We start from the raw sequence: 23678 nt of genomic DNA, 5'->3' as shown, positions 1-23678 counted from the left end.
TTAAGCTTTTAGGTTAGTAGCTTGAAGCTTTTGGTTGAAAGCTACTAGTAGTAGCGTTTAGAAGAAGCTAAAAGCTTTTAAGGAAAAATTGACTAATTTAACTTCTAAAAATAAGGAACTTTTTAATGCACCAACTTTCTAAATTTTTAGTTATGTCTATTTTGGTAATTTTATACATTTTATTAAAAGCTCCAGCTACACTACCAAACACCAAATATATCTAAAATGCTACAGCTACTAGCTACCAGCTTCTACCAGCTTCTAGCCACCAGCTTCCAGCTTTCAGCCACCAGCTACTTTTGCCAAACATCCTTAGCAAATAGTAAGCCATGGAGTGGCGACTATGGTGGGAGTGTTGGTGGAGTGGAAACGGTTGTGGTGCCGGCAACAACGAGTAAATGAAATGATGGAGAGACAAATAATTGCCATGGCCCATGGGTGGTGCCACCCCGTATAAACCATTTTAGGTAAAAACAAATTATAATAGTTGTACTTTTTAGTCCATTGATCAATTTAAATAGACCAATATTAACCACTTTGACAGATTTGAGATGACCCAAATAAACCCGTCCACAATTTATTTTGCCAAAATTAGTTCATTTTTTTAGAATAAGTCATGATTGCCACATAGTCATTTTATTGCCACATACAATAAACAAGCAACTAAATTTCAAGATATACTTTTTGTTGCTGTAGTTCTAACAATTTAAACTTATCTTTCTCTAGTGTTGTATTCATTGATGGAGTTTGTCCTCCGCTTAATCTTTTGTTAAACTGATCGACTATTTATGTCAAACTAACGTTAACTCGGCCAATTTGCTCTACAATAAAACATTATAAAACATATGCCATGCCTTTACTTTAAACAGTATGTGTATTTTTTACTCCTACTACTTAAAATCTACTAACTTCCATTAAGAAGTCCATAGGTGAAAACCTGGACCAACAAGTTCAATACACTAAAATCTAAATCGCTAAGACTAGGTGTAATGGGGTCACGCCCCTAATGATGAGGAGGCCGTGACTCCAGTTAAACACCGCTCCGACCTCCCGTTTAGGGGCGTGAAGCCCTTTGGTCGTTAGCCGACTAACGAAATGAAGAGGAAAGCATTGGAAGGTGAGGGTGGGAATTAAGTGCGGGAGCCAATTAAAAATTTTCCATGTGTACCACTAACCTCATTATCTTTTTAAGATCTCAAACTAATATAATTTAAATATTCTCTTAATAAGTGGTGAATGGTTAATATAAGTGAAACCAATACAGGGTGCAGTGAGAAAAAGTGGTATGGTGATGTGTCAGTGATGTGACAGACGCTTTAAGACATAACAGTTAAGAAAATGAAACCTACGCATACACAAATTACATTATTAAATACAATCAGAACCTTCTAATACAATACTAATCGTCAGGTAAATCGAAACTTTTTAATCTAAACCGAAACGAAATAACACACGACATAATCACACATATTATCAGGTGAGCGTGGGTTATTTTGTTTCGGTTAGTTTAGTTATGTGGTTAAAACAATCAACTTACAAATACTATTAAACCTTCACTTCTTTCTGTGACAAGCCATCTTTAACGGAACGGGCGGGTCCGAGAACGCCCCGTCAGCAATCTGACTGTACATCCATCTGTTAGCTGCCTCGGTGAAGTGAATCCCGTCCCAACTGATCCGTGATGACGGATCTTTGCAAGACTTCGCAATCAGGATTTCCTTACCTTTCACCATTTTTGTGCTCCCGCACCTCCTTTCATTGTTGAAGTTGTATTTTCCACCGTGCCCACAACACACCAAGAACGGATCATCGAATCCTTAAAACCAGAGTTGATAATATTGATCCATTTAGTTTTAAACAGATTGATTCGGGTTATGTTTTTATTCCAACTAGACAAACGGGTCAACTAAAAAAAGGGGCTCAAAAGTACGTAAGAACTTTTTTAGGTATGAATGTGCCGCCTATATATATAAATGTGCCGTACCAAACATCATTAAGTTATTATTTTTTATTTAAAGGTATAAAAGAAAATTTAAAAAAAATAAGTGTGTATATATAGTGAAACTGTAAAATACAATTTTCCTTAACGTGCGATGGTACGATATGAAATTACGCATGTTATAAAACTCAAAACCCTAATCACGCATGGTTATGATTTTTATTCATGCATGATTTATGTTTTTATTCATGTGAAACCTCAGGGACGATTTTGGCATTATACTCTTTATTAAAATGTACCAAAAATACCATGACCCATTTTAAGGTTAACTAGGCCCGTTTCGACGAGTCACTCGACTATTTTGCACTTCAACTTAAAATGAAACATGACGGAAAGAAAACAAAGAATTACCGAGCTTTTTTGCTTGCGCGACAAGCGAATATTTGACTGAATAGATATCAACATAGGTGATGGCAGCCGAAGGAAGTTGTTTTCGGAGTTGGGTTACAGCTTCCTTGAGTTTCTGGTTGAAGAACTGTGAAACACCATTAAACGGGGAGGCACAACCGTGTGGATCCACCTGTGCCGCTGTGATCAAGCGGGTATCCATGATATAAGGCAAGCAACCAACTGGCCCAGTGTTGTGTATCCAAAATGCTCTGCCTCCAAGAGCATACACTTTCTGTTTACACATTGTGATTCAATAACACATTAACCAACTATGTAATTATATATTTGATTCCTAATAAAGTAATACTAATATTCCTATTACAAAAATTTTTTTGACAATTGAAATAGTAATAATCAAATAACCAGTTTCAAAACACAACTGGAAATCGGGTATCTCACCTTGATGATAGTCGTAAATTGTGATATAACGTCGGGAACGTATAATTTTACTTGTTCAGTAGTCAAATTAAGCTTGTACCCAGCGGTGAGATCGTTTTGGCCTATATCAAACGTGTATAATGCGCTAGAAAACTTGTAATTTTCTGGGAACAGGTTCTTAAACACGTCTCCTGCACCATGGTCATGCCGCATTTTCAACTTATAATGTTATCAAACGTGTATAATGCCACATGTACCTTTTATGGTTCTCGCAGTTTTCTATTTAAAATTGATTCTAGACAACGAGGCAATATTAAGTACCTTTTTCACGGATTATTGGTGATCTTTTAAAGAAATCAGAGAATTCGGCGTACTGAACATCTAAGGAAATCGGGCTATAACCGCTTTGGAAAATGGTGGTGTTTTGACGTCGAATTGTGGATCCGGCTGTGGCATAATTGGCTCCATGGCTAAAATTTGTACCCATTGAATCCAAAAATGGACTAAGATAAGGTAACCCTAAACCCTCAGCTGAAATTTGAAAAGTAACAAACAATAAATAAAATTATTATTAAGAGAAATCAGAAATACAGGAAAATCATAACAAAAATGATCCTGACACACGTTTAGAGCGTGGTGACTAATGGTACTTGTTTGTAACCGATCTAAACCGAAGTAAGGCTAGTTTGGGCCTTGGGGTCCAAATAGTTCAGTTCAAGGTTTGATGGTTTAACGATTTGGTTTGAAATTTGAAAAACGTATTTTAACCTTTAAAAATATACAAAGTTACTTTTATTTATTACAATCATGTGTTATTTTGCAATTCTTGATACAAACTAACAAGTTCAAACCGAACCTTTAAAACGTCAAACCAGTAAACCAGTCGGTACAAAATTTTCACTGAAACCAACTAAAACAAACATTTGTTGTCAAAGGCCCTCGAGCGCACGTCAAGGCGCTAATTAAGGGGCAACCCCAAGAAAACGCCAGGATGTAGTTTGTACATAACCCTCCCAAGCAATCGCTTTGTCTCGGAAGCATGCGATTCAAATAGATGGGCTTTATCTAATAAGACGCCATCTTATTTTTGTTTTTCTTATCTTATTTGATTTTTTCTCTTATTGATGGATTGTTTTCACCCATAGTTATCAATGGCGCCAGGTGCACTCAAGGCGCATAGGCCTCGCCTGGGGCAGGCGCAAAGCGCTAAAAAAGCAAGGTCTCGAGAAAAAAAAAACGTACTTAAATTAGAAAAGTATAAAACATATTATGTTACAGAAAAATAATACTATTCTTCAAATAAAATAAACAAAAGGTATTAGGTGTTTAGACATGTTTTATGTTGTATAAAGTATAGATTCTAACCAATAATTCTTATCTACAACAAAACAAGATTAATGTATAACCAATTAAAAATTAAAAATATGACACTGTAAAGTTTACCCTTAATCCAGGTATCATTTTCTTTCTTCTCCTCTCCCTTCTCCCTCACTCACAACCTGCAACTCCGGCAACTACACTTTAGGCCATTTCAGGCCAGTTTCAGCCTTCTTTTTGAATATTACAGACCAATTTTATATGTTCAAAACTGTTCAAACCAGAATTCAGCCAAAATTTGCAGAATGCAACCAGTATTTGGTCGGAAGCTTGCCAGAGCGCGACTGGAGTGCCAATAGGCGTTTTGTTGGCGCCTCGCCTAGGCGCATGCCTAGGTCGCTTTTGACAACTATGCTTTTACCCATGGAAATAATCACCACTACCTTGGGGGTGGGGGTGGTCCTCCCTCATCACTCACAACACCCAATCAAGTTTTGCCATGTCATCAACCATTATTCCATCAATCACAACCTTTTTTAGGGGACTCGGGGCGGTAGCGTGATGGACATGTATCACGCGTTGAACTTCAACGCTACACCGCCGCCGCCCTATCTTCCACGCGTTATAAACAAAACGCGTTACACCCATCACTCGTTAAACTTTTGAAAAATCCGACCGTTGTTTGAACTTGACCGTTTTAAAACGGTAACTTTTAATAAAAAAAAAATTATCCATTTTATCTATATATATATATCCACATTTTAACCATTTTTCACACACCAAACTATATCTTTTAAACCATTTTAAACCCATTTCACACAATTTTTATATCTTTCTCAAATGGAATTCCCTACGGATTCGACGTTTCCGATGTCTAGCGATACCGATACCGAGTCGTCTTCCGACAACGACACGCTAAACTATTTTGTGTCGGTGTATAACGAGCTTGATGCCGAGTCGTCCTGCCCAAAGAAGAAGATGGTCGACCGTGACCGTATAAGTGCCAACGAAGTTTTGATGAACGATTATTTTGTGGAAAACCCGCTATACAATGCCGAAACGTTTAGAGATCGGTTTCGTTTACCCAAAGAATTATTTTTAAAGATTGTTGGAGACATCGAGGCAAGCGAGGAATGGTTTCAAGAACGTTACAATGCGAGGGGCAAACCAAGTTTCACGCCGATACAAAAATGCACGTCCGCCATTCGCCAACTAGCGACAGGTAACCCACCCGATCAATATGATGAATACCTAGCTATGTCTGAAAGAAATTCACGTGAATGTTTGCAATTTTTTTGCAATGCGGTCATTAAGTTGTATGCTAACGAGTTTTTACGTAAACCGACGAGCCACGACATCTCACGTATTTACGCCGCCACACGAGGCTAGATGGCATTTTCCCGGGATGCTCGGTAGCATCGATTGTACACATATCGAGTGGAAAAATTGTCCAAGAGAGTTGCGAGGGGCGTATGTGAGGGGAGACATCAAAAGACCAACCATCATACTAGAAGCGGTGGCGTCGAATGATTTATGGATTTGGCATTCTTATTTCGGTGTTCCAGGTTCAAACAACGACATCAATGTGTTGCACACGTCGTCGTTGTTCCAAAGCGTAACGGATGGTACCGCACCTTCCTCTCATTTCTATGTTAACGGTCGACATTACAGACGAGGCTTTTATCTTGTGGATGGTATCTACCCGTCTTGGTCTGTTTTTGTGAAAGCTCCCTCATTTCCCGTCGAGGCTAAAGAAAAGGCGTTCAAAAAATTGCAAGAATCGGCAAGAAAAGATGTTGAGAGGGCATTTGGTGTTTTAAAGGGTAGATGGGGTATACTACACCGACCGGTTCGTTCAATGACCAAGAAAGCAATACATAGCATAGTGTATGCATGTATCATATTGCACAATATGTTGATCAAACACGACGGACGTGCAATATCCCCGGATTGGGTGCCGGATCCTCCTACACAAGTTCAAGTTCCACAAGATATCAATTTACAATTGCGTAACGAAGAAACTCACTTTCGGTTGAGATTCGATTTAATCGAACTAGTAGGTTCTCTAGGTTTGGAGTTTCCGGATTCGGACGAGGAGTAGGTTTTTTTTTTTTTTTAATTGTATGTTTCTAGTATGTTAAATTGGAGTAGGGTTTTTTTTTTTTTAAAAAAAATTGTATGTTTCTAGTATGTTAAATTGAAGTAGTATGTTTTAAATTTAATGAAATTTTTAATTTTAGTGTTTTATTGTTAATTTCTAATTTAAAATAAAAAATTAAAAAAATTAGTGAAATTTATAATTTTAAAATGAAAATTAAAAATAAATGGGAGTGATAGAATTCCATCACTAGTGATTCCACCCCTCCTACATTTCTATCACTAGTGATGGAAATTTGGTTGATGACATGGCATAATTTTATTGGACATTGAGAGTGATGGATTCTATCACTAGTGAACCACCCCTAGTTGGCAATGGTCATCACTCACAACACCCAACAATAAACCCTCACACCCCCTTACATCCATTTATCACTCACACCCCATCACTCGTTGAATTTATCACGCTGAACATTCCATCACTCGTGGACTTTGTAAGTGGCAGTGGTAAGTTGCATGCTTCCACGCGTGAACAATGGCCCATCACGGACCATCCCCACTGTCCTTATTAACTCCACAATCTCTGTACAATGATACAAGATTCCTTTTGAACTTTTGGCATATATTGTGTTTGAATGTTTAGTAGTTTTGGTCCTAACTGGATAATTTTAAAATACTTCTTTATTATATATTTGTGGAATAGTATTAGTTTTCAACGCACTGACACACACACCCCATGTGCTTTTCTATCTCAAACTAGTGCATTTTTTTTTTCGTCTAATCCCTTGCCACTGCTTGAGTGTGCAACTAATAGGCTAGTGGTTCATTGATAAAGGCAAAGCCTTTAAACATCTTCGAAGAAGGAGCTCTTTGGTTCAAGTGCCACGACAACATGAATAAAAGAAATTTGCGGTTAAAAAAAAAAACTAACCCATGAAAACTTGTTGAAAGGATGAAGGGTAAAGTGGTAAACTAAAGTAAACTAGCAATGGTAAAAGTTGAACTAGGTAAGTGTATTAGATTGTGATGATATATTATTATATAAAATAACATCCAGTCCCTATTATTACGAAACAATTGATGAATATATAATATTTTGAAAGCAGAAAATGCGGTACCTATGAAATCGATAAGAAGACGGCCATCACTGTTGCGACCGGCCGGAGAATGGAAGAAGGTTTGGCCGCTAGGCGGAGGAAGTTGACCGAAGAGTGCAGATAAAGCACCCGTATCTGAATTTGAATCGCCGAAGTTAAATAGCGCCGGAAAGTTACACTCCGCCGGCAAACAGAATGTTGATATTGGTAGTAGTAGTAATAACAATGTAACACCAACCACTAGCTTGCAAATAGGGACCATTTTCAGGCGGCAGAGAGAGAGAGAGAGAGATTCGCAGTTCGAATTACCGGTGGAGGTAGTGGAACCTATATATGATTACTGCATCCAATTTTTCATATATTAAAATTATAATAATTTTATGGTCTTTGTCTATTGAATTACTATTAATTAATAATAATTATTATTATTATAATATAATTTTATGGTCTTTGTCTACATATATAGGATTTGAAAAATAAATAACCAAAATTTAAACCTAACTGAATTCGGATTATAAATTGAAATTTGGTTTTTGGATTTTTTGATCAGATTAGCAGTGGAATCGAATTTTGGATTTGCTTTTCGGATCGAATTTAAATTTGTTTATTTTAATATTTATATTATTAATATTTATGTGTATTTTATTTTAATATATATTATTTAACTAGGTTAGAACCCCGTGTATTACACGGGTTGAATAAATGTAATTTTATATACTAAATAATAAAAATTTATATATTTATGAACATTGTATATTGTATGGGTTAAATATATGTAATTTTATATATCAAAAAATAAAAAAGTTATATCTTTAAAAACCATGTGTATTACACAGATTAAATACCCGACTCGATAGTAGTTTTGCATCAAGCTTTGGACATAAGGCACATAACACTTAGCAATCGAGACAAAGACCATGTATTTTTTAAATTTAAAAAAAAATAATATCTCTAATAACCTCATGTATTGACATTGTACTGAATAAATGTAATTTTATATACCAAATAATAAAAACCCGTGTATTGTACGGGTTGAATAAATCTAATTATATATATTAAATAATAAAAAAGTTATATCTTTAAAAACACTGTGTATTACACGGGTTAAATAAATATAATTTTGTAACCTTGTATATTACACGGGTTGGATAAATGTAATTTTATAAACTAAATAATAAAAAAATTATATCTTTATAAACCTCGTGTATTATACGGGTTGAATAAATCTAGTTATATATACTAAATCATCATCATCATCATTATCATACTCAGTAATTTCATCAACTTTTCCATTGGAACGATTTGAATGTTTTTACCTTCATTTTTTTATTTTTTATTTTACACTTTTGCCCCCAATATGGCAATATGTTAGTATGAATATGTATTGGGAATTTGGGATGTTTTCGTTACGTTAAAGAAAGCTCAAATGGTTTCATCAAATGCATATTTTTTTTTTGGTTGTGGTCCATCTTCAAATTGTACGGTGGTTCATATGATGGCTAAAAAAGTCCGGAAATTCGGTGCAACTTTGATTTATGTGAAAGGCTTCACCACCTGATTTACATTAAATATTTTTAAACTATTAACTATTTCTTAAAGGGGGCTACTAAATGTACCCCTCTTGTTACTTTTTATACCCCCTTTTCATAAAATCATTTTTAAACTTGTCATATTTACCCCCTAAAGAAGTCATATTTTTTTTAAAAGTATTCTTTTTTGTTACAAAACAAATTCAAAAGTGTAAAAATTATAGTCATTTTTTTAAATGTTTATTTTTTATGTTTATTTAAAAAACCATATTTTTTAAAAAGTTTTCAGATATTTTTTACACTTTCTCAAATAGTATTTTGATTATGTTTTCTTTTATTGAAAATCTTTACAAATTACTAATAACGTTTTTCATATAAAAACAACAACAAAAAAGTTTTGAAAAAAGTCTACATTATATTTTCATCCTCGTCTAGTTTGTATTTTAAATGTCTTATATTTATTATTTTAAATATTTTAAGATGTTTTTTTTTTTAAATTTTGGAACGACTTGAAGTGGGTATCTGATGCGTGGCCGAAAACCGATGATTATTCGTAATTAAGTTTATGCTTTTACGTGACTTTTGGTTTCGAATGACCTACTTTTGATTACAAAAAAAATCCACATATATTTTTGAAGTCAACCAGTTTAATATATTTTTTTAAATGAAGAAGAGAAAACTATTTGTGAATCAACCCTATCCATTTGTTTTGCTTTAGAAAAGTGTTCACTTCGATCCAAGTCTTAAGCTGGTTTTAACTTGTTTATAACATACTGTTTAATAGGGATGAGCAAATGGTACCCGTTACCTATACCGAACCGGTACCGGTACCGAATTTACTGAACCGGGTACATTTTTGGTACCGATTCGGTACCGGTTTTTGACATTTTCGGTACCGCTTTTTACCCTCAAATACCGGTACCGAACCGTATCATACCGGGTATATTCGGTACTGGTACTGAACCGTACCATACAGGGTATATTTGGTACCGGTACCTACTTTTGAGGATTTGCAGTACCGGTACTTTTGGTTCCGGTATCGGTTTGCTACCGAGCTCATCCCTACTGTTTACACTAATTAAATTTGAATTTATATAGATTGTTAATTTATAGTTTGATAAAATAATTTTAGTACCTATTTGTTTATTTGTTCACTTACATAGACGGTATGAATGATTAATATTTGCTAGGACTGTAAACGCTATTTTAAAAGAATATTTTGTTACTTTTTTTATAAATAAAAATTGTTAATTATTTTATAAACAAGTCTAAAGTATTAAAAAATATAAAAGTAAGACCTTTAAAATACAAATTAGACGAGGAAAAATCATAATATAGACTTTTTTTTAAAAGAAAGTTAAAAACCTTTTTTATTATTTTTATAAGAAAAAATGTTATTATTTATTTGTAAAGATGTTCAATAAAAAAACATAATCAAAATACTATTTGAGAAAGTGTCTTTAGAAACATTATATGAAAACTTTAAAAAAATGATTTAAATAAAAATTCAAAAATAAATATCTAAAAAGACGTCACTAGTCTTTTTTTACACTTTTGAATTTGTTTCGTAACAAAAAGAATATTTTTTAAAATGATAATTTGTATAGGGGGTAAATATTACAAGTTTTAATATGATTTTATGGAAAGTGGATATAAAAAGTAATAAGAGGGGGTATATTTAGCCTACCCCTTCTTAAATAAGATTGATTATAGAAGATTTACTAAACTTATTTTATTAATAAATAAATAGCTTCGAATATTTAATGTTTAATCCTTATTATAAAATATGAGATAAGGGTCAACTAAATAAAAAAGTGTCAATTTGGTAAATAATAATATTAAGTATGAAAAGGTAGGAAATTACAAATGTGGACATCTTCAATGAATGAGACATGTCCAAAATCAGGTTTCTTTTATTATATAGTATAGAAGTATAGATTTTGTTTTTTTAATATTTTATTTTTATATATATTATTTATATTTAGATTTGTTTGCTATAATATTTAATATATATTATTTAAATTCGTTTTTTATTCTTATTACTCGGGTAATGTGAATAAATCCTAATTCAAACGAGCTCAAAATTTTGATTTCAAATCGAAGTCGTTCGAATTGAACTTCAAAATTTTTAAATTTGAATTAAACATTAAGAGGTTATCTTTTAATCGGTTAAGTCAATTATGTTTTTATTTTAAGGTTGAACGTAGTGGGGCGGTATAGCCCACCATAGCGCCGCTATGGCGCCGGGCACACCACCCCCCTGGGCGCTATGGCCCAAAAAATTCTCGCGCCGCTATAAATTTCGCGGCGTTTTGATTGTTTATGGTTTTTGATTTTTACTTGTTTGGTCCCTGCAAAATGGAAAGGAAGCAGCAATTGGTCCCTGCAAGTCCGCCGGAAACCTGCAAGTCCGCCGGAAACCTGCCGGAGAATTGGAGAAGAAGCAGCGATTGGTCCCTGCAAAATGGAAAGGAAGCAGCGATTTGATTTTGAAATTTTTTTGGGTTTAACATATTTAATGTTTTTTATTTAATGTAATGGTTTTTTAATTTAAAAAAGTTAGAAATTAATTAAAAAATTGAAAATTAATTAATTGAGTAATGATTACACAGGGGCTTTATGACTACGGCCTCAAATTGCATAACGCCCCATAAAGCCCCTTGATGACGTGGCATGCCACATGTCGTATAACGCCCCTTTGAGGGCTTTATGACTACACATGGCCTAAGCATTAGATCCTCGTAAGGATGAAGTTGAACATTTGACCCTCACAAAGTGAAATTGAGCATTTTGTCACAAGGTTAAAATGGATGTTTTTTTCGTCACAGTTAGACCAAGCCGTATGGGGGCCGGCGCCCCACAAGACAGAGAGGACGGGCCTCTTTCCTCTCTCCTTCTCTCACATATACCTATACATACATACATACATACATATACGTATAATATATATATATATATATATATATATATATATATATATTGTAACACCCTTGTTATTATCTAACGTTTATCGTATAATTTAATCTCAAAACCATGTAATTATAGTCACAATTATATCGAAAATACGGGCTTGCTAAAAACTTTTACAATTTAAAGTGATACAACATAATGTGATTCTAATTCGCCATTATAGAATAACGACGAAACAACATTGCGGAAGCTTCGTTTAACGTGTGTTCGGTTCTTGCTCGATGCTTGATCTTCATCCGGGACTAACGACATTCACATGTGATCAAAACCAACTTAAAAGTCAGTTTTGATAATTAAATAACCAATATAATAAGGAAATTAGGAAAAATGCAACATTGATATCTTGGTCCACAAACAATCAATTGAATTCTGGCCTCCACCGTAATTTACGGTGGTCACCGTAAGTTACGGTGGCCCCTGAATGTCAAATTCCCCCACCGTAAATCAGGGGTGTTCTACCATAAAGTTTTAGCTCCACCGTAACTTACGGTGGCACCGTAAGTTACGGTGGCCCCTGCATCCCACCTTTCCATTTTCTGCCGTTATTTGACACGAAAACTTTCGTATCTTTCAATACGCTTATCCGTTTGACCCACCGTTTCTTCCCATGTGATTGTAATTTGATCCCCCATCATGTGGAGTTAAAATCCAACATCCGGATTAACAAAATTTAAGACTTTCAAGTCTTCGGCTTATTACCCCTTTTCACCAAATTTTGACCCGTTCGTGATTTTATCAAACAACATGATTGTTTGATCCCGATTTCACATGAACCTTATAATTTCAATGTTGTCTATCATATTAGGTTTAATTCACAAGTTTAGGTATGATCTTAAACCCGTTTATACTTAAAGGATTGTTTTGACCCGTTACGGTATTTAAGCACTTTCGACCCTAAAATCACTTCTATTGCTTCTAGCATTCCTTCACCACATTTCTTATCCTATAATCTCCTACCACAACTGTATTTATGGTGGATATAATGTGGTGATCTATGAAAACCATTTTTTTTTTACCTATCGAATCATTATTTTACGGCAAAACTCAAATAGTGCCATTTGACTAATATAATACCTCCTTCGGCTTCTATACTTATTCTAAGTATTTATTCAACCATAAAACTCGTTTCCAAACAACCTTTAAAGGTTGTTTGTTCGATTTACCCAACGAGGGCTTTTTGGTCAATTTCAGTCCCTCGTATTACGACGAAGGCCGTTCACTAATATTTGACCATCATATTACTTCTAACTATCATTCAAAATATGCGTACCTGGTTCGGGTCAAGTACTGACCCATTTTAATACCTTGCATTAATGACTTTGCAAATTTTATAGCAAATGCAAACTTCCGTAAGCCGTTTTTTTTTTATCCTGTCGCATTTGACTTGACAATACTCATTAGTCGTTATTCGTCAAATGGCGCTAAAATCACCATTTTACCTGTTTGGTCTAAACGACCAAACACTTTGCATTTGTATTAAAATGGTATACATACAAATTTACCATTTTCATTATTTGACGCATTTCGGCTTACGCCTTAGAGAGTATCTTTTAACTTTTACTTACATTTGTCGACACGCGACTAATTGTCATCATATTCCTATCATTATTATTATTATATTACACTATAAGGTAATCTTAACGAAAGCTCAAAAACTCTTAGTCATTACATGACTAATTTACCGTTTCGCCCTTTTTACCATGAACCGTGATCTATATCATTTATGTTTGTTCCGACCCGTATTGAAACGCGTCGGAAACCATATTTCGAATAATATCTATATCATATTCATCACTTGTAGAACGTATAGGTATTTTACAAAAGAAGTGTAAGATTCACTTACCTTGCATCCATGCCATGCTTTTCCTTCCGTTCTTGATCCGTTTGACCCGCTTCATCCACAAGCTCACACCTAGCTTGTCAAGCGTCAAACTATTGTTATCATTTACAAGGCGGTTAAGTTAGTCATTAACAATCACGACTATTCCACCTCATTTATTTTCTATGTCGAAGCTACTATTCGACTTCATGATTAGTTAACTTAGTTTATCAAAGTTAACTACTTCAATCACATGGTTTACAACATTAAGTCTAAATCAACATGATGATTAGAACTCTTCTCGTTTCGTATTTCATTTAACTAGCCATATTATTCAAATAAGCGTTTCGTACTAAATTTCAACATTTGGCTTTCTCCTAGGCATTTTATCAAACACCTAATGTGCATAATTTTACATATTTACTAACTAGTTCATAACTAGTTATTTCCACCAAGATTTACATCAAAATTCAACCACTATCACTTATAATCAAATACTCAAATGATATTCGCTAATTTACACATATTTTAGTCCCCCGTTTTACCCCCATTTTATGCGTTTTCGGCCGTAAAACCGTCATTCGGATGCTTAATTATCTACATTTTGGTTTATAGGCCTAAAACAGCATACCAGACGGGATGATACCAAAAACGAGGACTTTCCGGACAAAACGATGAAGCTGCGAAGATTCTGTGGAAAAAGACTGACCTGGGCGTTTGGCACGGTCATGCGGCCATATGCACGACCGTGCATATCCGACAAACCAAGAAGATCCGGCAGTGAACCAGGCGTGCAACTCACCGTGCAAGGCACTGAAGGCAAGCCCGATAAGGAACGAACGTTCCCGATCAAGAACGACCGTGCGGATCCGAGGTCAAACATAAACTCGGAAAAGAACGACCAAAGAACAGAGCGTGCAACTCAAACCTCGGAAAGGAACGGTCATGCCAAACCGAGAACGACCGTGCGTGACCGAAGACCAGTCAACGATCTGTGACGTCATGCAGTATGGTGGCCCACCACCAATAATGCTTAAAGTGCACGGTCGTGCGATCGGAAGAACGGCCGTGCAACTTCGAAAAAGCATTTAAACAGAACAGAACCATTTTAGTAGTAACTCTGGACATTTTGGGAGCTCTGCAGGCGATTTTGTGGCTCCGAAGGCTGCTGCTTTCACTCGGATTCAAGCCACATTGCCCGGTTTTGCTCATTTACTATCCAGATTCTCATTCTTATGCTTGTTTATGGTTTGGTTTCTCAAATCTTTCCATAATTTTGTTATGTTTCAAGCATCTAGACTGATTATTATGTATTAATGTAAGCCTTTGGGCAAAAACACAACAATCCCTTGCTTGATTATAGCTATTAGTATGTCAATCTATGTTTGTAATGACATTTTGAAGTGTTTTCTATGATTATCTTTGATGATTAGTTTGCAACCTTGTTATTGATATTGATTTCTTGATTATAAGTAATTGTGTTGGATGATTGGTGCTTGGTTAGGTAAGATAGTTGAAAAATGAAGCTTATTTAATCATGTATTAGTAAACTTTTAATTTGGTTAACTAGTTTAACTTGGTTAAAATGTAGGCACCATGATACTCTAACGGGTTAGTGGTTTAATAAAATGCAATTATTATTAATCAAGAGAGCTTGCCCTCACGGAAGGACTCTAACGGGTTAGATGGTGTTGTTACGAATTCTTGCCATGATTTGTTAGCTTAGTTAGTAGTTTCGGCCAAAATTGCTATCTTGGTGAATTTATGTGCAAGATTTGTAAAATGAACTCGGTTGTGATTTAATCTAGTTTATGCTTGTCTCGGTGGTTGCATTGTGTTTATCGGTGTTGCTTTCCTTGATTAAGTGAGGTTAGAAAACTCCTAACGGATGACTAACTTATTTTTAGGAGATTTTTGTAGACATTAATCAATCGCACGTTAAAGAACAATTTTAGGTGGTTAAAGTGTGTTTATCGTTTTAACTTTCCGAATGATTGTCATGTTAGGATTCCCGAAAGGGATACTAATTGTCTCAAAATGGAAAATTGACCGAATGCTTCTAGTGCCAAAACTGACTTAGTTGACATGCTGTGGTTGTGTATTAAGCAAGGCTATTTATAGATATTTTACTATGTTTTATAAGTATTTATTTATGCTTAATTTAGATTAATTAAAACCAAGACAATTTATGTTTTTACCGGTAATTTAGTGACAAAGGTCTAGTATTATTTCTCCACCCATTTCCGTGGATCGATACTTGGTTCTTACCGATACTTTACTACATATATGACGGGGTACACTTGCCTCTTTCGTGTGTGTTTTGATGTAAAAGTAATAATCACTTTTATAAATTTAAAACCAATTCGTGTGTAATTTCATTATAAAAATATGTATAGTCGCGCACGTACCATCAAACTTGCAAATTGTTTAAGTATTTCATGATTACTTTACATGCATGATGATTCTAATCACAATCATATCATCAAATCTATCTTATGACTAATACCCACTTAGCCTAGTGTGAGAATTCATTCAATCATTCAATTCATATCATGTTATGCATGATTTCACTTGGGGTTTTGTTACTAAACATGTACACATCACTAATTCAGTCTTAATTTCTACGATTTATACCAAAATCGCATATAGTGATGTTCATCCAATTTTTACAACTTCATGTAACAACAAAATTTTACATACCTCTTGTTCCCCTTGACTTGGTGATCATTTGTATGTATTTATGCCTTTGATTCGAGCCCGATTTGGCCTTCAATTTGATTGATTTTGTGAAACTAGGGTTTTGGTTCTTGGAGAACCTTCTGGTCGACGTACACAACACACCTTGTGTGTGTTTTGTATTTTAACTTTATTTTATAATTAAACTTTCCATTTATCCGAATCTGCCCCCTCTTGTTGGGTTAGTTATTAAGTAGGATACAACCTACTTATTTCTAACAATATTCCCACTTATTAACTAGGTTAAACATTCCTAGTTAAATTAGTGGGTTCGGGAAATCTACGACTTAGTTTATTTTGAGTCCCGTTAACTCGGACCTTTTATAAACTTTATTCATCCATAAACCTTTATTTATCTTTTTATTAAATATCAGGTTTACTTACTTAAAAATCCTAATATTCACCGGGTAATTTTACTACTAACGGTACTTTACCCGTCTTTTAGTATTAACGAGGTTTGATTACCAAACCCGTTTTCGGGGTGTTACATATATATATATATATATATATATATAAAGAGGTTCGTCCCCTACCCCCCTAGGTCCATCACCCTCAAGCCCTTCCTAAGTGGCGGTGATATGGCGGCCCATCCTCTTGAGGATGGGGCTCTCCATACCCTCTAGTCTTAGAATTGAATATTATGGGTATGTTTGTTAAAAGTAGCTGATGTTTGGGGTTTGGAAGTTGTTAGCTAGTAGTTGTTAGCTAGTGTTTGAAAGCTAGTAGCTGTAGCTTTTTAGATATATATTTGGTGTTTGATAGAGTAGCTGAAGCTTTTAATAAAATGTATAAAATAACCAAAATGGACATAATTAAAAATTTAAAAAATTTGTACATTAAAAAGTTCATTATCTTTAGAGGTTAAAATAGTCATTTTTTCCCTAAAAGCTTGTAGCTCCTTCTAAACGCTACTAGTAGGAGCGTTCAACCAAAAGATTCAAGCTCCTAACCTAAAAGATTCAAGCTCCTTCAACCAAACAAGCCTTTTTATTAGGGCTGTAAACGAACCGAACGTTCAGCGAACAGTTCGTGAACCGTTCGGTGGGAAGTTCGTTTATGTTCGTTCGATTAGCTTGACGAACGAACAAGAACAAAAAATTCCGTTCGGTTAGCTTAGCGAACGAACACGAACACAATCTCGTTCGTTCGACTTCGTTCGTGAACGTTCGGTAATTTGTCGGTTTGATTATATTAAAAAATAATAAATAATAAACCTTTTATCTAAACATATTGAAAACTTGAAACCATGTTTTTTCTAAGTTAGCTAAAATTTGGACATTCTAAGACATTTTTAAGGATAATTATGTCTAAGTTAGTTAAACTTTATTCATCGTTTGGTGGTGTGGTAGACTTCTTGTGTTTTGATTTATCATTTGATATTTGTATTTAACTACTTATATCCAATGTTTAAGGATAACAATGTTTTCATTTTTTTAATTTTCAAGTTAAATGTTCGTTTGTGTTCATTTTTATTTGCTTGTGTTCGTTTGTGTTCGAGACCAGTGTTCATGAACTGTTCGTAAACAATTGAATTTCCTTAACGAACGAACACGAACATAAACTTATGTTCGGTAGGCGTTCGTGAACAGTTCGTGAACATGTTAATTTCCTTAACGAACGAACACGAACATGGCCTTATTCTTGTTCGTTCGGTTCGTTTACAGCCCTACTTTTTATTGACTATGAGTTTTTTCTTAAAAGCTTAAAGTTAGAAGCTCCTAAAAACTTCATGCTAAACATACCCTAAACATTGAGGTTAATAATCTCACATTGTGTTTATGAAGACTATTTTCTGCGGTAGAATTTTCAGATTATCAGAGGATCAGAGAGACGTGTAATCACTCTCAAATCAAATTATTTCGGTGGTTCACCCGAATAATTCAATCGAATACAACTCTGATTTTCGAGAATTGAACCAGGGTATGTTTTGTCTTTGAATAGTCTGAACCAGGAAGAATGCAACCAAAAAAAATGTCTACGAATTTTGGGTTTTTTAGATGTAACTGCCTAATGGCAATTATCACTATTTTCAGACAAAACTTGCCAAAAACTGTCATTTTTAATCATTTAGAAAATGTTACAATTTCCAAAAAATAAAATTTTCTGATGCAGTTTCATTAAGGCAATTTAATGAAAATAAAATTTTCTGATGCAGTTTCATTCAGCTCGACCCCAGCCAGGGGCTCTGCCTCTTAGACCCCGCCATGGGCTGCCACCCCTTGGACCCTGCTCCCAGGGGCGCTCCCCACGGACCCCTGCCAAGGGGGCATTGCCCCCTTGGAACCCCCATAGAGTACGGGCTTCGCCCGTACACTTCGAATTATAATAACTCAAAAAAGCGTGCACTCCCGCACCTCCTAACTAGCTTGATGTGCATTATTATTCACTTTGATCACCAAGTCAATCCCGATTACACTAAAATATCAAACATTTACAAAATTTACATCTTGCTTTTTAAGATATAAAATTATCTTAAACAGAAACTCATTGGTGAATCATGAATGTGAATAATATTAAATGTTGTTCACCAAATGAATCAAACATTCTCATATAAAGGAGTTACAAAGTATGGATTCTATTTTATCATAAACCAAATGTTTATAACCGAAAACATGCCTTAAGAATCGATTGTAAGATAAAATTATGGGTCTTATTATTGGCACACATTGGGGGATTAAATCGACACCCTCAATACGCATCGTATAGGTCTATACGATGCGTATTGAGGTGGGTTCAAACTTCTATGCCTACCAAAGGCTGCCATTGTCCCCTACCAAAAAGTAATACGCATCGTATAGGCCTATACGATGCGTATTGAGGGTGTCGATTTAATTTTTTAATTTTTGCAAGGTAGCTTCCTGTCACGCGGTAGCTTTCCGTCACGCGAACGAAGAAGTAACACTTTGGACATTTGTTGGTATTCAAACATCTAGGAAATATTATTTGAGAATACCTCTTAATTTATCGAAGTTGTCGAATGAGATCCTCCACTGTTGGGTTATCATCTTTCAACCCCATTTTCTCTAAATTTATCGATTATGTTTTCAACAAGGATGTAATGCAATGATTCCTCACAATTGAAGGGACCGACACTTGCTTCATAGGACTCACTTGAATCGTCTCGGATATAATAACAATACGTTTAGCATCCATGCCTACTTGAATTGTAGAAAGCAAAGGATAACGAAGATGAACATTGTAGTTATCACGAAAGTACTGAACAACCGAGATAAGAGCTCCGGTTTCATCAATTGCAATTGGAATTGATCTTGGAACAACATACTGTTGTTACCATCAATAATCTTGGAATTTATCTTGGAACAACATACTCTTGTTAACAACGGTTCTCCAACTCCAGATCAATAAAGGTTGCAGTTTGCAGATTCAATCTTCATTGCTTCATTAAAATTAACAAGGCGGTCTCTTTGCTTCGTCCACTAGAACTATTTGTGTATGCATTCTTAGGGTTTTTATTATTTGATCAATGGAAGTTGAAATCGACTTTGAATCTACGAAGAAACTGTTCGATTTCACGGTTTGTTTGAGAACCTGATTCAGATACACAACGGTCTCTTTGCTTCGTCCACTAGAACTATTTGTGTATGCATTCTTTTGGTAGTTAACAACGCTGATGGTACTGAACAACGGCTCCGGTTTCATTTGCTTCGTCCACTAGAACTATTTGTGTATGCATTCTGTTGGTACTCAACAACAGAATTAGGTTCTCAAAACAAGGATCGTTCTAATAGATTAAAGAGAACTATTTCAGTTATTTCTGTTGATCCACAAATTACAACAAATTGTGTCTAATGCAAGGATCTTCGAATGCGGTGTGTACGTTAAATACCGTTCACCGCTTTTTAGTTGCTTCTCTTGTTAAGTTTCTGAGCCAACCGAAATCCACAAATACAAACAGTTTCTCCGTCGCTAATTTCTCCACTCACCGTGAAATCGAACAGTTTCTTCGTAGATTCCAACAAAGTTAATATTCATTGTGGTGGATGCAAGCATAAAGTTAGAAACCGGTGGTATTGAACCAACATTTCCTTCAAACATTCTAAACACTACAAGGATGTTGGGAATTAAACGCTTGTACGTGACAAAACAAGGATCGTTCTAATAGACTAAAGAGAATAAACCCTTGAATCCCAACACTTCTATGATGATATCAGCGTTGTTTATCACCCCGTGTGAGCATTGGAAGCCCGACCACTAGCAGAAGAACCCGACACGTCTTCTATGATGATTCGAAACATTCACGAACAACAATGGAACATAATCCCAGATTGTCTAAAGAAGCGCTTTTATCATGTGTGATCCAGAGGTCGGACTCAGGTGGGTATAAGATCCGTGGGCCCTATTGTCGGATATGTGACTCAAGAAAGTCATTGGACTGCCGCAGATGAAGTCAAATGTGATCAAACTTGGACATCAGACGTAAATCTTGAAGAAACGGAACATAATCCCAGATTGTCTAAAGAAGCGCTTTTATCATGTGTGATCCAGAGAAGATGTATCGGGTGAGTTGTGGTTGATTTATAGGAGGAGGTTATGAAACGGATATATGTTTATGCGAATTTAAAGGACAATACTGACAGAGGTGCTGGTCTTTTCTCCCATTGTGCAAACTTGAAAAATCTCGCCATAACACATCTAATATGACACATAATAAAAGCGTTTCTTTAGATAGTCTGGGATTATGTTCCTCAAATTGGGAACCACATATTCGTGTGTAAAAGCTTGGAAAGATGACCGAATAGAGATCTGTATACAGCCTTGGTATTTGTTTACCACATGACACATGATAAAAGATTTCTTTAGATAATATGTGATTATGTTCCGCAAATTGGGAACCACATTGTAGACTGGTTGGCTTGAATAGTTATAATAATACTTGAAAATGGAAAGAATCGTGTCAAGATCTTTATCAATCATATCATCGACCAACTGCTCGAAATACCTTTCGTTTCTCGGGTTCGCATTCGACACAACACAACAAAACATAAATTCAAAAAAAAAACAGCGGCCTGATACGCATTGTATAGGCCTATACGATGCGTATCAGGCCCGCCGCCAGACATAACCTACACCTGTCAGTCTGACATGTTTTTTACTTTAATTTAATACGCATCATATAGGCTTATACGACGCGTATTGAATTGAAAAAGTGTGTAGATAGACAGGGGGTGTGCCATTAGAAAACCCCAAAATTATTAAGAGAAATTAGGGAAGAAATATAAACAACGAAAATCCTAACAACTAATGGTACTCGTTTGAAACCGATCCAACCGTCTAAACCGAAGTAAGTCTAGTTTGGGATCAGTTCAAGGTTTGATATTATTTTAAAAGTAACTTTTAATACAAACTAACAAGTTTAAACCAAACCTATGAAATTATACTAACGAACAATTGATGAGCATGTATCAGAAAACGTTAAATGCGTACCTATGAAATCGATTAGGAGACGGCCGTCACTGTTGCGACCGGCCGGAGAATGGAAGAAGGTTTGGCCGCTAGGCGGAGGAAGTTGGCCGAAGACCGCCGATAAGCCACCGGTATCTGAATTTGAATCACCGAAGTTAAACACCGCCGGAAAGTTACATTTCGGCAAAGAGAACATTGAGATTGGTGGTAACAATAATGTAATGGAAACCAATAGGTTGCATGCCGGGACCATTTTCAGGCAGCGAGATTGTCGTGAGCGAGTGAGTGACAGAGTTCAAGAGGTTAGGGGAGGTTTGAAATTGCGTCTAAATTTTGATTTTGATATATAAAATAGAACTAGGTTAGAACCTCGTGTATTACACGGGTTTAATAAATGTTATTTTATATACTAAATAAAAAAATATTAAATTTTATACACTAAATAAAAAAACAATATATTTTTAAAAACCTCATTTATTATACATGTTGAGTAAATAAAATTTTATATATTAAATAATAAAAAATTATCTTTTTAAGTGCGGGTTGAATAAAAATAATTTTATATACCAAACAATAAAAAAGTTATATTAAAAAAAAACCCTGTGTATTCACGGGTGGAAGATATGTAATTTTATATACTAAATAATAAAAAGTTATATTTAATAAAAACTCCGTGTATTGTACGGGTTGAATAAATTTAATTTTATATAGGAAATAATAAAAAAATGCTATATCTTTAAAAACCTTGTGTATTACACGTGTTTATCCATTGTTAAAAAAAATCTTTCTAAATCAAAATGGATTTTTTTTATGATTTTTTAAATTAGGCTAATACTAATTTAAATTTTTGGTTTGATTAATATGTTATTTAATATAATTTATCATATTTAACAATAATAACATTAACAATAAATAATATGCATGTTTATCTACTATTAAGTGAAACAATGTTTTTTAGTTTAGATAAGAATTTACGATTTGAAGTTAAGTTTATGCCAATAATTTAGAGTTGATAAGATTTAATCTATGTCTTGCGTATAATGATTAATCTATGTTTTCACTAATTTGACCCATAGGATATCCATAATCTCAACATTTATCCATATGTTTTTCTTTTTCTATGGATGAGAAATATAACATTAAATTGTAGGTAAACACTTTGTAGGTCTTTCCTTACATTGTTGCGTGTTTGAAAATTGACTGTGCACTTAGGCATATTTGTTTTCAGTTTAAGTTTTTCTTATTGTTGCTAATATTGATTTCCGTTTACAGTTGTTAAGGATTTATTAAATATTTCTTCAATTGTCTTAAGTTAATAAGATTTCTATTTACATTTGTTAAGGATTTGATGAAACCTGCTAATGAGCATATAGATTTTTCTTTATGTTTTAAATTCTTATTATGCAATTTCCGAGCTGACTTTATTATAATCCACATTTGTCTGTTGTAGAGTTATCACTTACCGACAATCAAATCAAGAACCTTACACTATTTGAAATTGAGAGAATATTACTTCGTAATAACTCAACTTTGAAAAAGTTTCCAGCAATGCCATTTCCTGATTCTGATTTTGTTTCAAATTGCAACAATCGATTGATTACCGAAGAGCTATCTTATGATATCGATAATCTGAAGACCGATGTTGTTACTCTCATTAGTGCGTTAACAGATGAGCAAATACATGTCTATGATAATATTATGACATCTGTTACACGAAATAAAGGAGGTGTGTTTTTTGTATATGGTTACGGTGGTACTGGAAAAACTTATTTGTGGAAGACATTATCAACAGTACTCAGATCTAAAGGAGAAATTGTTTTAAATGTAGCTTCGAGTGGAATTGCATCTTTGTTACTAACCGGAGGCAGGACGGCACATTCCCGTTTCTCTATTCCTTTAAATCTAACCTAAGACTCTATGTG

At 34.7% G+C, this 23678-nt stretch overlaps 1 protein-coding gene across 2 annotated transcripts; it reads right to left on the bottom strand.

Moving 5' to 3' along the window:
* Positions 1-1330: 1330 nt before the first annotated feature.
* LOC110895080 (GDSL esterase/lipase At3g26430) lies at positions 1331-22015 on the bottom strand. Of its 2 annotated transcripts, none has more exons than XM_022142352.2 (5): positions 21778-22015; positions 3089-3298; positions 2789-2958; positions 2351-2621; positions 1331-1816 (listed from the first exon to the last, which is right to left on the bottom strand). In XM_022142352.2, exons 1-5 carry the CDS (start codon positions 22007-22009, stop codon positions 1554-1556), a joined length of 1146 nt encoding a protein of 381 aa, XP_021998044.1. In that variant the 5' UTR covers positions 22010-22015; the 3' UTR covers positions 1331-1553. The 2 variants fall into 2 exon arrangements, with proteins under 2 accessions (XP_021998044.1, XP_021998043.1); XM_022142351.2 differs by lacking the exon at positions 21778-22015 and adding an exon at positions 7300-7598 and having other exon boundaries at positions 1343-1816.
* Between the last annotated feature and the right edge of the window lie 1663 nt (positions 22016-23678).

The sequence above is a fragment of the Helianthus annuus genome, chromosome 12 (assembly GCF_002127325.2).
Source record: "Helianthus annuus cultivar XRQ/B chromosome 12, HanXRQr2.0-SUNRISE, whole genome shotgun sequence".
NCBI lineage: Eukaryota > Viridiplantae > Streptophyta > Magnoliopsida > Asterales > Asteraceae > Helianthus > Helianthus annuus.
This window is presented reverse-complemented; position numbering and strand designations above follow the sequence as displayed.